At 45.5% G+C, this 14,219-nt stretch overlaps 1 protein-coding gene across 1 annotated transcript in view; it reads right to left on the minus strand.

Annotated features, from left to right (window-relative positions):
- The window catches only part of LOC147640108 (RHOMBOID-like protein 12, mitochondrial), a 75,865-nt gene extending 64,389 nt beyond the window's left edge, over positions 1–11,476 (minus strand). Inside the window, exon 1 of the mRNA XM_086777157.1 lies at positions 11,017–11,476. Coding sequence (XP_086633283.1) covers positions 11,017–11,342 — 326 coding nt within the window. The 5' untranslated portion in view covers positions 11,343–11,476. The remainder of the gene's footprint in view (positions 1–11,016) is intronic.
- Positions 11,477–14,219: the final 2,743 nt, after the last annotated feature.

The raw sequence follows: 14,219 nt of genomic DNA on the forward strand, positions 1-14,219 counted from the left end.
GGAGGTAATGATGGAATCTGTCTTGGGGTCTTATGATTTGGCTGATTTCATTGTGGTTGGCGATCCACGGCCAGAGTTGGAGGAGGGTGAGCTTTTACCTTCTTCTACTAGGAAAGAGCGGGAGGCTCAGGCGGCACAGTTGTGGGATCGTGTCAATGCCCATGTGCGTTCTTTCATCTTCCTTAATTGCACACCCCAAGTGATCAATCACATCAAACACATGATGCTGGCCCGAGGGATTTGGCAACACTTGGCTTCTGGGTATCACCCATGAGGAGGATTTCCTTGGAAGTGCAGATGTGTGATGAAACCTGCAAAGTCTTTGACGATGCACATGCAGAGCATATCAACAAACTCCAGGCTCTTTAGCAAGAGGTTCTTCAGGCTGGGAAGGAGATATCTTCAAAGCATATGGCCATCACTTCGCTGTCTCATTTTACCCCCCAATATTCAGCTTTCTATTCTTCTTTGATCACCAGTGGGAGGCTCGGCACCATCACATGGGAGAAGCTTGTGCCGATGGTTTTGGATCAAGAGGAGCAGTTTACGAACCCTCCACAAGGTAGAGGTTCTGAGGCTCTGATTGGCCAGCGGGGTCGAAAGGCCGCAACAACAACAAGGCAAAGGGAAGTCTTCACCGGCGAAGTCTTTTGAGAAGAAGCCCGACTCAAAGCGTGATACTTTGAAGGCCGAGCGGACTTGAAACCATTTTGGCCAGAAGGGTCACTACTAGAGGAAGTGTCCTCAGCGGAGTACCGAGAAAAGCGTTGATTCCTCAGCTACAGCTGCAAAGACTCCAGCTTTTGTGCACTTGGAGATTATGGACTTTCTTCAGCATCTCACAGCCAGGTTCTCATTCAGGGAGCCCGAGGTGACAGATTCCCCCTTTCCCGCTCGGTTTGACAGGGTTGTTCTCTGGCACCGTACCTCTTTCTATTTGTCGCCGAGGCCACGAGTAATTTTCTCTCCGCCCAATAGACCGGACTTTAGGGATTGCGCCTTCCCCTCCGAACGCAAGAGGAGCTGCTGGACTCAGAGTTTGCAGTCGACACAACAGCCTACCTTGCTTGAGATGCTGGGAATCTCCAGAGATTCGCGGAGGCGATAGAGATTTTATACCGTGCATCAGGAGCATAGATCAAGTGGCACAAGTCGTGTGGTTTTTCGGTAGGCTCAAAACCCACCCCGATTTGGCGACCAGTTGAGACTTTCCAGTGGATCCCAAGGGGCACTCTAGTCCGATACCTCGGTTGCCCGCTTGGCATTGATATTTCTCCCGAGTAACAACTCACTCCGCTTCTTCTAAGTATTCGGAAGAAGCTTTTATACTGGAGCTCGGCAAGGCTATCCCTAGCAGGCAGAGTGGTGGTGGCGAACCAGGTACTGCTTGCCACCATGTGGTACATCACCTCGTGCTGGGGCCTTTTCTCGGGCTTGTATTGGCCACGTATAGCGTTTGATCCGGAACTTCCTGTGGGCCGAAAGTGATGGGAGGCCAACCAGGACCAAGGTGGCATGGAGAGTAATCATTCAGCCACGTAGCAGAGGGGGGCTTGGCCTCATCGATCCAACTATACACAACCGTGCCCTGCTGGGCAAGTTGATTGTCACAAGACTACTGAAGGGAATGGGTGTTAGAGTTAGGGTTTACAGAAGGTACAATCAGGCGTGGAAACCAATACACAGAAAGAACACGACTTCAGTATGCTTGAATGATGAAAAGTGAAGTACAATGGCCACATGATAGTGACCCTAAAGATAAGTGTTCACATGTCCGGCCATAAATGTGCCGGGTGGACCAAAACACTTATAAACTGCATATAAGTGAAACTGAGCTAAACTGGGGGAAAAAACCTCCACTAACTGAAGTAAAAAGTGCCCCAGTAATCTACTGATGATCACTAGCACTCCTCTGGGTGCATACACAGCATAAAACCCAACAAACCCCCCTGGAGTGATATGTGATCACTGTACATCATCCACCAAAAGGAAACAAATTCAAAGCACTGCGGAATGCTTCAAATTTCGAACGTGGTAATGCCTTGGTGAAGATGTCTGCCACATTCTGATCTGTAGGACAGTAGATCAGACTGATATCTCCTGCCTGGAGTCTCTCCCGAACAAAATGATAGTGAATCTCAATGCGTTTCATGCGAGCATGAAACACAGGATTCCTGGCCACAACAATGGCACTCTGACTATCAGTATAGATAGGTGTAGGCTCCTCCACTGAAATATCCATATCAGTCATGAGACGACGCAGCCAAACACACTCAACAGTAGTAGTGTAGGCTGCTCTGTACTCTGCCTCACAAGACGAAGTGGCCACTGTGGTCTGTTTCTTGCTTAGCCAAGAAATGCATGAAGAGCCAAGGAAGAAACAATTTCCACTAGTGGAATGTCTGGTTCAAAATCACCAGCCCAATCTGAATCACTGTAAGCGTGTAACTGCATGTCACCCCCCTCAGGATAAAGCAATCCAAGAGACAAGGTACCCTGCAAATAACGGAATACACGCTTCACAGCTTGCCAATGTGACAACCGTGGGCTGTGCATGAATCTGCTCAATTGAGAGACTGCATACTGAATATCTGGCCTTGTATTACACAAGTAAATGAGGCACCCAACAGCCTGAGCATATGTAGTGGCATCAAAGGAAACACTGTCATCTTGTAGTGACAGTTTCATCCCAAGCTCCATAGGAGTACTAATAGGCTTGCAATCCTGAAATTTAAACTTCTCCAGAAGTTTAGCAACATAACGTGATTGCAACAACCCAATGCCTCTGTTATCCTGCACAAACTGTATGCCCAAATAGTAATGTACAAGCCCCAAGTCAGACATGTCAAATGTCTGTTGCAGTATCTCCTTAAAAGCTGCAATTTTGTCATCGTTTGATCCCATGAGCAAGAGATCATCCACATAAAGACTGATGACCAGCAGATCTGTCTCTTCTTTCTTTACATACAGAGTGGCTTCTGATGGACTGTTCACAAATCCCTGAGTGAGTAGAAAAGCATCTATTTTTGCATACCAAGCTCGTGGAGCTTGTTTCAAACCATACAAGGCCTTTTTCAGCCTGCAAACTTTCCCCTCATGACCATGTTCTGCAAATCCCATGGGCTGAAATACATAAACTTCCTCCTCGAGGTCCCCATGTAGAAATGCAGTCTTTATGTCCAACTGGTGAACAACCCAACCACGATGTGCAGCCAATGCAATGACACACCTAAGTGTCGACATACGGGACGTAGGAGCAAATGTCTCCTCATAATCAATGCCCTTCTTCTGTGCATAGCCCTTTGCAACTAGACGGGCTTTGTACCTGTCAATGGATCCATCTGCATGTCTTTTCAACTTATAGACCCATTTAGTACCAATTGCTTTCTTGCCTTTGGGCAGATCAACCAAATCCCATGTTTGATTCCTTTTAATAGAATCAAGCTCATCCTGCATGGCTTTGTTCCAATGCACATTATCTCGTGCATCCACAAATGAATCAGGCTCATCATCATCCTGTAAACTGGCTGCCATAACCAGATTCAAATCCATGATGTGTGCATGCTCATTGGTCCTTGTTTCCCTACGAGTACGACCAGCAAGAGGACCCTCTAAATGGCTGTCCTGTAATGTCCTCAAATACCATCTAGGTATATGTCTGACCTGTGGTGCCTGCTGCCCCATATTTGGTTCAGCTTCTGGCTCATTTGGCTGCTGAATTTCTGCACCACCTACATCATTTGCTGGCTGTCCAGTACCCTCACGAGTTGGATCACCAACTGTGGAATGAAACTCCATGGGTAGTAGACCTTCAAACACATCATTTTCAGCCTGATTTGCCTCATAACCAGCCATGGATATTTCTGATTTTTCATCAAAAATCACATCCCGACTAGTGAATATCTTCCTGGATAGTGGGTCATATAACCTGTAGCCCTTGCTCTCACGGCTATACCCAACAAAAATGCACTTTGTGGCTTTATCATCCAGCTTCCTCCTCAACTCTTTGGGTATGTGTGCATATGCAAGACACCCAAAGATACGAAAATGCGATACAGAAGGCTTGCGGCCATGCCAAGCCTCAAAAGGAGTAATATAAACCAATGCCTTTGTGGGACATCGATTCAAAATATGACAAGCACACATTACTGCTTCCACCCAAAAGATATGTGGTAGCCTTTTTGCCTTTAACATACATCTGGCCATCTCCATGAGTGACCGATTCTTCCTTTCTGCAACCCCATTCTGCTGTGGAGTGTAAGGAGTAGTATACTGATGTTTTATACCTCTACTCCCAAGAAAGGAATTCAGCATATGTGACATATATTCCCCCCCTCGGTCAGAACGGAGAGTCTTCACCTTGCATCCTGACTCTGTCTCAGCAAGTGCTACAAAGGCCAAAAATGCATCATATACCTGTGATTTCTGTGTCAAAGGATAGACCCAGCATATACGAGAGAAGTCATCAATAAATGTTGCAAAATAAAAGCAACCACCTAATGACTTCGTCTGCATGGGACCACAAAGATCACTGTGTATAAGTTGCAACTTTGCAGTTGCTCTTAGAGCCTGATCACGTGGGAAGGAAAACCTGTGCATTTTTTCCAAAATACATCCTTCACAAATGTGATCTGGAGGCTTCTCCATGAGAGGTAGATCTGTAAACATGTTATGTCGCTGCATAAGCATAAGACTACCAAAATTTACATGCCCCATGCGAGCATGCCATAACTCCGCATCAACCATAGCTGGAGTAAGAGTGAATGCATGATAAGCAGACTGATCCACTGGCTGAAATGCATCCAACTGATAAAGTCCATGACATAATGTACCAGTAAGCATCAAGGTCAAGGCATTAGCTTTGTCTCTGACCATGCATTTATCATCATCAAAGTGGACTTGCATTCCACAATGTGCTAAAGAAGAAATGGACAACAAATTCTTCTTTATCCCTGGTACATATAAGGCATCTGTAAGGCGGAGAATGGAGCCATCAATGGCTGTGAGCTGAATCTCCCCAATGCCACGAACTGGATATGAAGCATTGTTGGCACACTGAACAGTTTTGCCAACAGGGGCAGGGCCAACATGACTAAACAAATCCCTGCGAGATGTGATATGCTTTGAGGCACCACTATCAAAATACCAAGTACATGCATGCTCTGTCAAACTGAGTGCCTGTGAAGACCAAGAGGCATCATAGCTGCATGTATAAAAACAGTAATCCCTGTCCTCAACAAAAGAAGCAGTCTCTGGAGGAGCTTTAGAAGCATCATTAACAGACATCCCAGCTTCCTTTGCCTTCTCTTTGGCAATCCTCTTCCTACATTCCGTGATGTAGTGACCTGGCTTCTTACAGTAATGACATTTGCCCTTCTTCTTGGGCTGTCCATCACTTTTCTTGGTATCCTGTGAAGAACCACCATCACCTGAATTTTGATTTGCACTCTTTGGCTGAGATTTTCCTTTCCCCTTTTGACCTGTAGTAAATGCTTGTTCAGCATTTGTGTTCATATTCATATTCTTCCTCATTTGCTCCTCTTGTAGTAAGAGAGCAACAAGTTCCTGATACTTGAGGGGTTCAACAGCATTCCTCATGCTGAGGTTAAAAGAGGTATGAAAAGCCAAGTAAGATCTTGGCAAAGAGTGCAAGATGGTGGACACAAGCTGTGTCTCAGGAATAATCTCATCCACATTGATGAGTTGCTCTCTCAAATCCTGCAGCTTGTTTAAGTGGCTAGACATATCATCTCCTTCATTCATTTTCTGATTTTCCAGCTCTCTTTTCAAAAATGAGATCCTAGCCTCATTACGAGCAGCATACATCTGCTCCAAAGTCACCCATGCATTCTGTGAAGAGCCAGCTGAACGAATATGAGGTATAATGGACCTCTGAACTGACAATGCAATGAATGACAAAGCTTGTGCATCCCTGGCATCCCATGTCTTTTGAGCATTTGTTCTTTGAACAGGCAATGGCTGTCCTGGAGCCTGTACCTATTGTCCTCGTCCACGAGCACCCCCTTGGGGAGGAGTCTCTGGAGCCAATGGACCTGGACGTGGTTCATCACCACTAACAAAATCCCAAAGACCTTTTGCCACAAGCACATTTTTCAGCATAAAACTCCACAAGGAGTAGTTCGTGCCATCCAATTTGTCTTCCTTAGACAAATATGTGAATACATCACTTTGCTGTTGATTTGCCATTATGCTTACGCACAATGTTGTACCTGTTTACCAAAAAACCCAATAGCAGAAACCCTGATAATAACTGTACTCCACTGAATACAGCTCACCCAAATATGCCTGCACTCTCAATCCTCTGAATGTGCAGGTCAATGCACCAATGACTGAGTAGAGCAGCAAATGGCGTACACAATGCCAAAATGCCCCAAAAATGCCCAAATTTGCTGCACCCAAACTGTGCAAAAAACCTGTATAGTTCTTTGCTAGAAAATCTGCCTGTTGTGCCTGTATATTTTCACAGAGAAAATAAAAATGCCCAATATTCAAAATATGTAATGCTTACCACTTCTGTGCTGAGCAGTAGTATTCGACTGTATTGTGCAGGTACACAGCAACTACAGTCGAGGTGCTATACGGAAGCAGGTATGGAAGCAGTACGAAAGCTGGGCAAGCAGGTACACTACTGAAGCAGAAGGCTAAACTGCAGTCGAATGTTGACGTAGCAGATTCTGGTCGGCTGTACTGTGCAGGTACTTTGACTGTACTATTGCAGTCGTGTTCTGTACTGTGCACTGTACGGAGCAGGGCGACCAGTTCCACAGCAGGTCGCCTGTACGGCTGTCTACACAGATCAGCAGGGCGACCACAGTACAGTACTGTCCTGCGCAGGTTTGTACAGAGGCGCAGTCTGCGAAGCAGGTACAGTATACACGTGCGCTGCAGGTTCAGATGTACGTTTCAGGTACAGGCGCTGACAGACGCAGTCATTCGAAGCAGGTACAGTAGGCGGCGCACAGGTGTACGGACTGAAGGCGGCGCACAGGTGGGTATACGGGGCAGCAAGCGAAGCGCACAGTTGTACTGGTGCTGTACGGGCAGCAGCAACAAGAGCTTGGCAGTGTACGGGCAGGGCAATGCAGAGCTTCAATGCTCTGATACCAATTGAAGGGAATGGGTGTTAGGGTTAGGGTTTACAGAAGGTACAATCAGGCGTGGAAACCAATACACAGAGAGAACACGACTTCAGTATGCTTGAATGATGAAAAGTGAAGTACAATGGCCACATGATAGTGACCCTAAAGATAAGTGTTCACATGTCCGACCATAAATGTGCCGGGTGGACCAAAACACTTATAAACTGCATATAAGTGAAACTGAGCTAAACTGGGGGAAAAAACCTCCACTAACTGAAGTAAAAAGTGCCCCAGTAATCTACTGATGATCACTAGCACTCCTCTGGGTGCATACACAGCATAAAACCCAACAACTACTACCCAGTGATGAGCCTTGGAAGGATTTCCTCTTGGCCCAGATTTTAGCCCATAATCCGAGCCTTGGAGGCCCGTGGTTGTAGAGTACTAGAAGGATCTTCACAGAGATGTAAGCCCGTGGTTTTAGTCCTGCCTCTGAGGACAGATTTGCAATTAGTCTACTTCGTGCTTGGGACCATCTCAGGCCAACCCTCAGATAGATTATTCCTGTGGCCTCTGAGGAGCAGCTTCGGCAGCCTTTGATCTAGAACCCCTAATCCATTTACCCACTGGCCACGTGCTAGGGGCCCGACCGCACATATCCCAAGGCACCTTGAGCATGGGACCAACCAGGTCTCTTGGAGATTGGATTGCACACAGGCAATTACCTCGAGAGCAGGAAAGAGACCTGACAGGGATCCGAGGTAGAGACAGGCTCAGCATTGACATCGACTCAGCTATTCCTCAGGAGTGGCAAACTCCTATTCCAGACCCGACTCCCCCCCCCAATGTGGCTAGGCGTGTTCACCAAACATGATATCCTCGTGGCGGTCCATGGAGCAAATGAGGACAATGGTATGCTCACTTTTTCTATTGGATTACATGGCAAATTAGATAGATCAGAGCACCCCTTGGAGGATTTTAGAGGCTGCACCTTGCAAAGGGTGAGGGTGATCGGTTTTGGGGCACGGGCATGGCACATAGATCCAGCACCGGCCAAGGTGGCCAGGGAGAGACTTTGAGGAGCTTGTGCCGATGGTTTTGGATCAAGAGGAGCAGTTTACGAACCCTCCACAAGGTAGAGGTTCTGAGGCTCTAATTGGCCAACGGTCGAAAGGCCACAACAACAACAACAAGACAAAGGGAAGTCTTCACCGGCGAAGTCTTTTGAGAAGAAGCCCGACTCAAAGCGTCATACTTTGAAGGCCGAGCGGACCTGAAACCATTTTGGACAGAAGGGTCACTATTGGAGGAAGTGTCCTCAGCGGAGTACCGAGAAAAGTGTTGATTCCTCAGCTACAGTTGCAAAGACTCCAGCTTTTGTGCACTTGGAGATTATGGACACAAATGCTTCATCTTCTTCGAGCAGGGAGACAATTCGTCTCATTGCCATGGATACTCAGGAGTGGATTCTCGACAGTGGTGCTTCCAGGCACATGACTCCTTCCCGAGAGTTATTACAGGATCTTCGATGGCAAACTGGTCACATCTTCATTGGTGACAAATCCACTATCCCGATACACGGTGAGGGCAAGTTAGAGATCATTCCCAATGGCAAAGAGGAAAAGCATTCCTCCTGGGTTCTTTATGTCCCATCCCTTGGTTTTCATCTTTTGTCAGTGCATGAGGTTTGCAAGGCTGGCATATGGGTGGAGTTTGATGAGCATTTTGTTGCTCTCCGAGACAAAGCAACAAGCCAGGTTGTTTGGGAAGGCGGAGTGAAGAATGGGATCTACAAACTCTCAACTTGGACACCATTCGGGAGTCAGGTGTTGCGAAGCATCCCTTCGAGTAGACCACATAGGATGGACCTCGAAGATCGCACAGAGTTCGTGATAGAAGTCAATCAAAGGAGCTATTACAGGTGAACTATGCCTTGATGCCTCGTATCATTCGAGACAAAGAGCCCACTTCCATTCGGGAAACTCTTTCCCAGGAGACTTGGAGGAAAGCCGAGCAAGTGGAACTTGAAGCCATAGAGAAGAATAACACTTGGGAGTTGGTTCCGAGGCCGTCAAAACAATCAATCATTGGTGTCAAGTGGATCTAAAAGACCAAGTATACGTCTGATGGGTCGCTGGACAAGCACAAGGCCATACTTGTGGCTAAGGGCTATGCTCAGCGGCCTGGCATCGACTATGAGGACACCTTTGCACCAACAACAAGGATGACCATGTTTCAGACAGTTCTTGCCTTGCCTCTTCTCAACAGTGGCCGGTATATCAGATGGATGTAAAATCTGTGTTCCTCAATGGTGACTAGCAAGAGGAGATGTATATTGAGAAACCTCCAAGCTTTGAGGTTCCGAGATCAAAGAGGATAGTTTACAGGTTACGGAAGGCCTTGTATGGTCTTAAAACAGACTCCTAGGACTTGGAATCAGAAGATTAATTCTTTCTTTCTTCAAAAGAGTTTTCAGAGATAGTTGCAGATCCGGACTTGCATCTCTTTCAGGAACGCGATATGGTCACCTTGATTATCCTTTATGTGGGTGATCTTATTCACTCGGCGCAATCATGTGGAGCACATAGCTGTGACAAAGGCTGCCTTGTCAAAGAAGTTTGAGATGACAGGCTTAGGCTTACTCCATTTCTTTTTGGGATTGGAGATTTGGCAAACCCAGAGGGGGTTCTTTGTTTCTCAACAATGGTATGTTCATGAGTTGCTGGAGGTCTTTGGGATGAAGCATTGCAAGCCTATTTCTTCACCGATAGACCCGAATACCAAACTGACAGCACATGATCCTTGTGAGCAAGTTGGTGCCTCTTTGTATTGGAAGCTTGTTGGTTCATTGATTTGGTTGCTAAACACCAAATTGGACTTGAGTTTTACAGTGGGACCGTTGAGCTCATTCATACAGACACCTTTGAAGATTCATTGGGATGCAGGATTGCGGATCTTGTGGTATATACAGAGTATGAAGGATCGTGGACTCTTCTATGACACTGGAGGGGGAACGAAGGACCAAGTCAAACTCCACGGTTGGAGTGACTCTGATTGGGAAGGAGATCCATCCACGAAAAGATCTACATCATGCTATGGATTTACCCTTGGCTCAAGAGCTATTTCTTGGAGCAACAAGAGACAACCAACTATTGCCTTGTCTTATATAGAGACAGAGTACCACGCTGCTTGCGAGATTACTTGGCAAGATTGGGTATCCACTCAAGGAACCCACGGTCATCCCCAGTGCGATAACTAAAGCTGTATAGCTATTGCTCGGAACCTAGTTTTTCATGCCCGGACCAAGCACATAGAGATACAATATCACTTTGTTCGTGAGATGCTCGTCCAACACTCCAGCTCACTGAGGTTGGTTCCACATCCAGGAGCTGAGAGGGGGTAGCAATCATCTCCTATCTCTGTACCATATTACTTAGTAGGGAGTGAGGGCCTCTGTTGTGGGTGTGCCCGCCCAGTTAGGAGTATTCTCCATTTTTCCTCATTTTCCATGTTTTTTCCCTGTTTTATATGGTCGTGGGGAACTGTTTTCCTCTGGCCGACCGATGTCCTGCTGGCCGACATGATGCAAGAGCTGGCCAACTGGATTTTCCAGTCATGGGTCTCATTTATGGGCTGTCGGCCTGTTCTATACCGGCCAACCTGCTGCTCCTAGTAGTATATATAGCACCTTCTCCCCCCACACCATTCTTGTATCATTTGTACCAATCTTCAGTGTATATAGCAGAGTTTATACAGCTTCTCTCTCTCTACACTTCTGCATTTTCTCTCTCACAGCTGTTTGTCTCATTTCCGCTGTGCATTCCGACAGTTTTGCAGTTGTGAGCCTTAAGGGCTGGCACCGTGGTCCTTTAGAATATTAGATGGATCAAAACAAATAAAATGATGCAAAATTTACCCAGAATAGTTTCTCGAATTCAGGCCTTTAAACTTGTTGATGCGCATTCTGGGGTATGCGGAATGCCTGTAGCTTGAAAAGGCCATCCGATGCAAAGGCGAAATACTTGAAGCAGGAAGGAGGCCGCGTCCACACGTGCGAGGTCGCCCTATGAACCACAGTCCATCTGCTGCTGCCCGGCTGGCATAGCCCCTGGACATGAAGCCTATGTGAAGCGCAGATTCTGCAAAATCCAAAGGCTGGATTTTCTCAATGATGGTGCAGGAGGGAGGACGACTAAGGTTCCGAAAAAGCAAGATGCGAAAGAAGTTTGAGCGGAGGGACATGGCGGAAACCCTAAAACAGGCGGCTTGCTGCTTCAGAGTGTGGGGGATAAAGGAAACCCTACAAGTTGCACGGGAAATTGGAAAACTCTAGCTCAGAAAGCTGGCAGCCTCCTCCGAGCATGAAACCTTTAGAATCATCTTTGGAAGCTTAAATAGGAAGCGTGAAATGTTGTGTGGATTTGGCGCCAAGCAAATAATATTTTATGGGAGGTTTTTTTTATTTGTTTTTCGAGCACAGTTTTATATGGGAGTGATACACTGTCCCATTGGTTGAGGCATTCAAAAGTAGTGATTTGGGAGTGATACACTGTCCCATTGGTTAAGGCATTCAAAAGTAGTGATTGGGTACTCCTAGGAACTATCTAAGACCGTGTCGGAGTCATGAGACGTGGCATGGCCAGAATATCAAGTTCTTTGCACCGTTTGATTGTCTCGAAAGTCGTAAAAACTAGAAGTAAACTCGGACCAAAGATTTTGGGCACTGGCAAATCGCATTGCAACCTTTGCACAATCAGTCCGGTCGACCCCAGAAGTAAACTCGACCCAACATAAAAGTGACGAGATTTGGGGCGTGCAAATTTTCTTTGAAATATACAATATCTTAGGACTTTTAAGATTTCTGTAGGGGCATGGACTTGGTTAGATAATGTGAAAGTTGGTGAGAGCAGATAAATGCAACAAAGTTGGTGAGAGCGGATAAATGCAACAAAGTAAACTCCGAACACGTAGGGTAAAGAGTAGCATTTTTCGATCTTCTCCAAAATCTATTCACTCCATCTCCATCGCTCTTGGCCATTGTTATTACCATTTTATGAGCTCTCTCTCTCTCTCTCTCTCTCTCTCTCTCTCTCTCTCTCTCTCTCTCTCTCTCTCTCTCTCTCTCTCTCTCTCTCTCTCTCTCTCTCTCTCTAAGCACTTACGTTATGAAGAGGAAGACGGACTATTGACGACAAATTTGATTGTGATCATTTTAAGTTTGAGGTACCTAGTCCCTCTCTCATGCATGATTTGTATAAACAGATGTATCAATTTATTATATAGATTACTATACAAGGGATGTGCAATCAAAGTTTGTGGCAGTATATCTAATACACTCTCTTGGATGCACGCATTAATAGGTCTATGGTAGATCTATTGCATGCACTTATTGGCAATTCCAAAACTGGCTCTCGCATGGGTGGAACCTTGTTTGAGTTCTTCAAGCAAAAGTAAGAAATAGGTGACTTACGTATACCTTGTATCTCCTCTTGTAATGTTGCAATCCTTATTAATCTTCAATTTGACAATTGATTCTAAACACTTCAACATCCATGGATCATTAAAGAGACACACTTACAGATTGCATAAGGATGATAAAATTCTACACCAGTATCAAAATGATCCATCATGTCTTGTCATTGTGAATACAATGGCATTGTTCTTTAGGATCCGGAGTAGCACTAATCCAAGCTAGTAACTATTGTAATTGTTCGGATTGGAGTAGTGGGTGCAAGCACCTCTATGGCATACGCTTTATGATTGCCCATTACTTTCCACGCATGCAAGCCATTCTCTCAATCATTGACAATGCATATACTTTGGTCTTGAGTGTGTTGAATGAGGAAGGGATTTCAAGTCCTATTTATCTAGTTAAGACCAATGACACAAGCACAAGCGCACAAGCGAGGAGATTTTTCATTATATACAAGAGTTTTAGAAACATTCTTTGCAATGTCGAAGATGACTTGGGAAACAAAGATGCCAATACAAAGGAGACTCTACTACATCAATTAAAGATATCTAAAGATAATCATATGAATGTAGTGGCCCCAAGGAAGATTGGAATACCAACACATGGCAATGTTCACCAAATTCAAGAACATGTGACACAAACCCGGCTTGGTCATGGAATCCCTCATGATCTAGGCAACAATTCATCCCTTTCAACAATAGGCTTTTGTCCTCCCAACCCAACAAGCATACTTGTGTAACCGACATATTGATGCAAAAGCATCAATGTGGTAGGCATCGCATTCAGTTTGAAGAGAGACCATGCATATGGTGCCCACATTGTTGCACAAAAACCTTGATGTAGACCCACTAATTACCATTTCATGTCACCCTTGTCATGCATTATTGCCTTCAACCATGCCCCTCATGGTGTTGAGACCAACCTCATCAAATAAGGAGGTCCAAATTTGTGACATGGACTATGACTTATATTGTAGAATCACCTCTTGTGAGTATCCAACCTCTATTGATGAGTGATGAACAATCTTCTTCTTTGACACTTCCAAATGGATAAGAGATGATAAATATTTTGGCTTCTCAAGTGACTTATGTACTCAAGCAATACTCCATCTCTTGTTAACTTCTTCTCAATTATATTTAACTTTTACCATTTCCATAAGTGTACTCAATCCATATTTCAAAATCCTCAGCTTTGCAAAGCTGGACCAAGAGTGATGGACCAAGAGCGACTAGAGTAGGATCAACTGGGGTGGGGTGTCGACATGGTTTGCTCAAGGTGGCAACACTTTGGTAGCTATAAGGTCCAAGGAGCTCTTCCCAGCCAATCGGTGGCATAAAGTACTTTAGTGAGGATCATAGCTACCTTGAACTTACCAATTAGGTTGGTGCAGATATTGTGTAGCTTTCATACTAAAAGTGGTATATGCCCAATTGACGGCCTGACCCTACTTGAGGCAAGAAAAGGGAGAGGCTGCCAGGTAGGTTGGCTATACCTGTCTATCTAACTAAGGTTCATCAACATGGTAAGGGTGGTGCTAGCAAGGGTGCGTAGGTCTTGGCATGTGATATCCTCCCATTTGACGCCATCTATGTCTACTGGGCCCCTGATGATGTTGTGGACCATTTCCTATGCATCACTTGGCTTTT

Source organism: Cibotium barometz, chromosome 3 (genome assembly GCF_041138505.1).
Source record: "Cibotium barometz isolate CiBa-2024 chromosome 3, ASM4113850v1, whole genome shotgun sequence".
Lineage (NCBI taxonomy): Eukaryota > Viridiplantae > Streptophyta > Polypodiopsida > Cyatheales > Cibotiaceae > Cibotium > Cibotium barometz.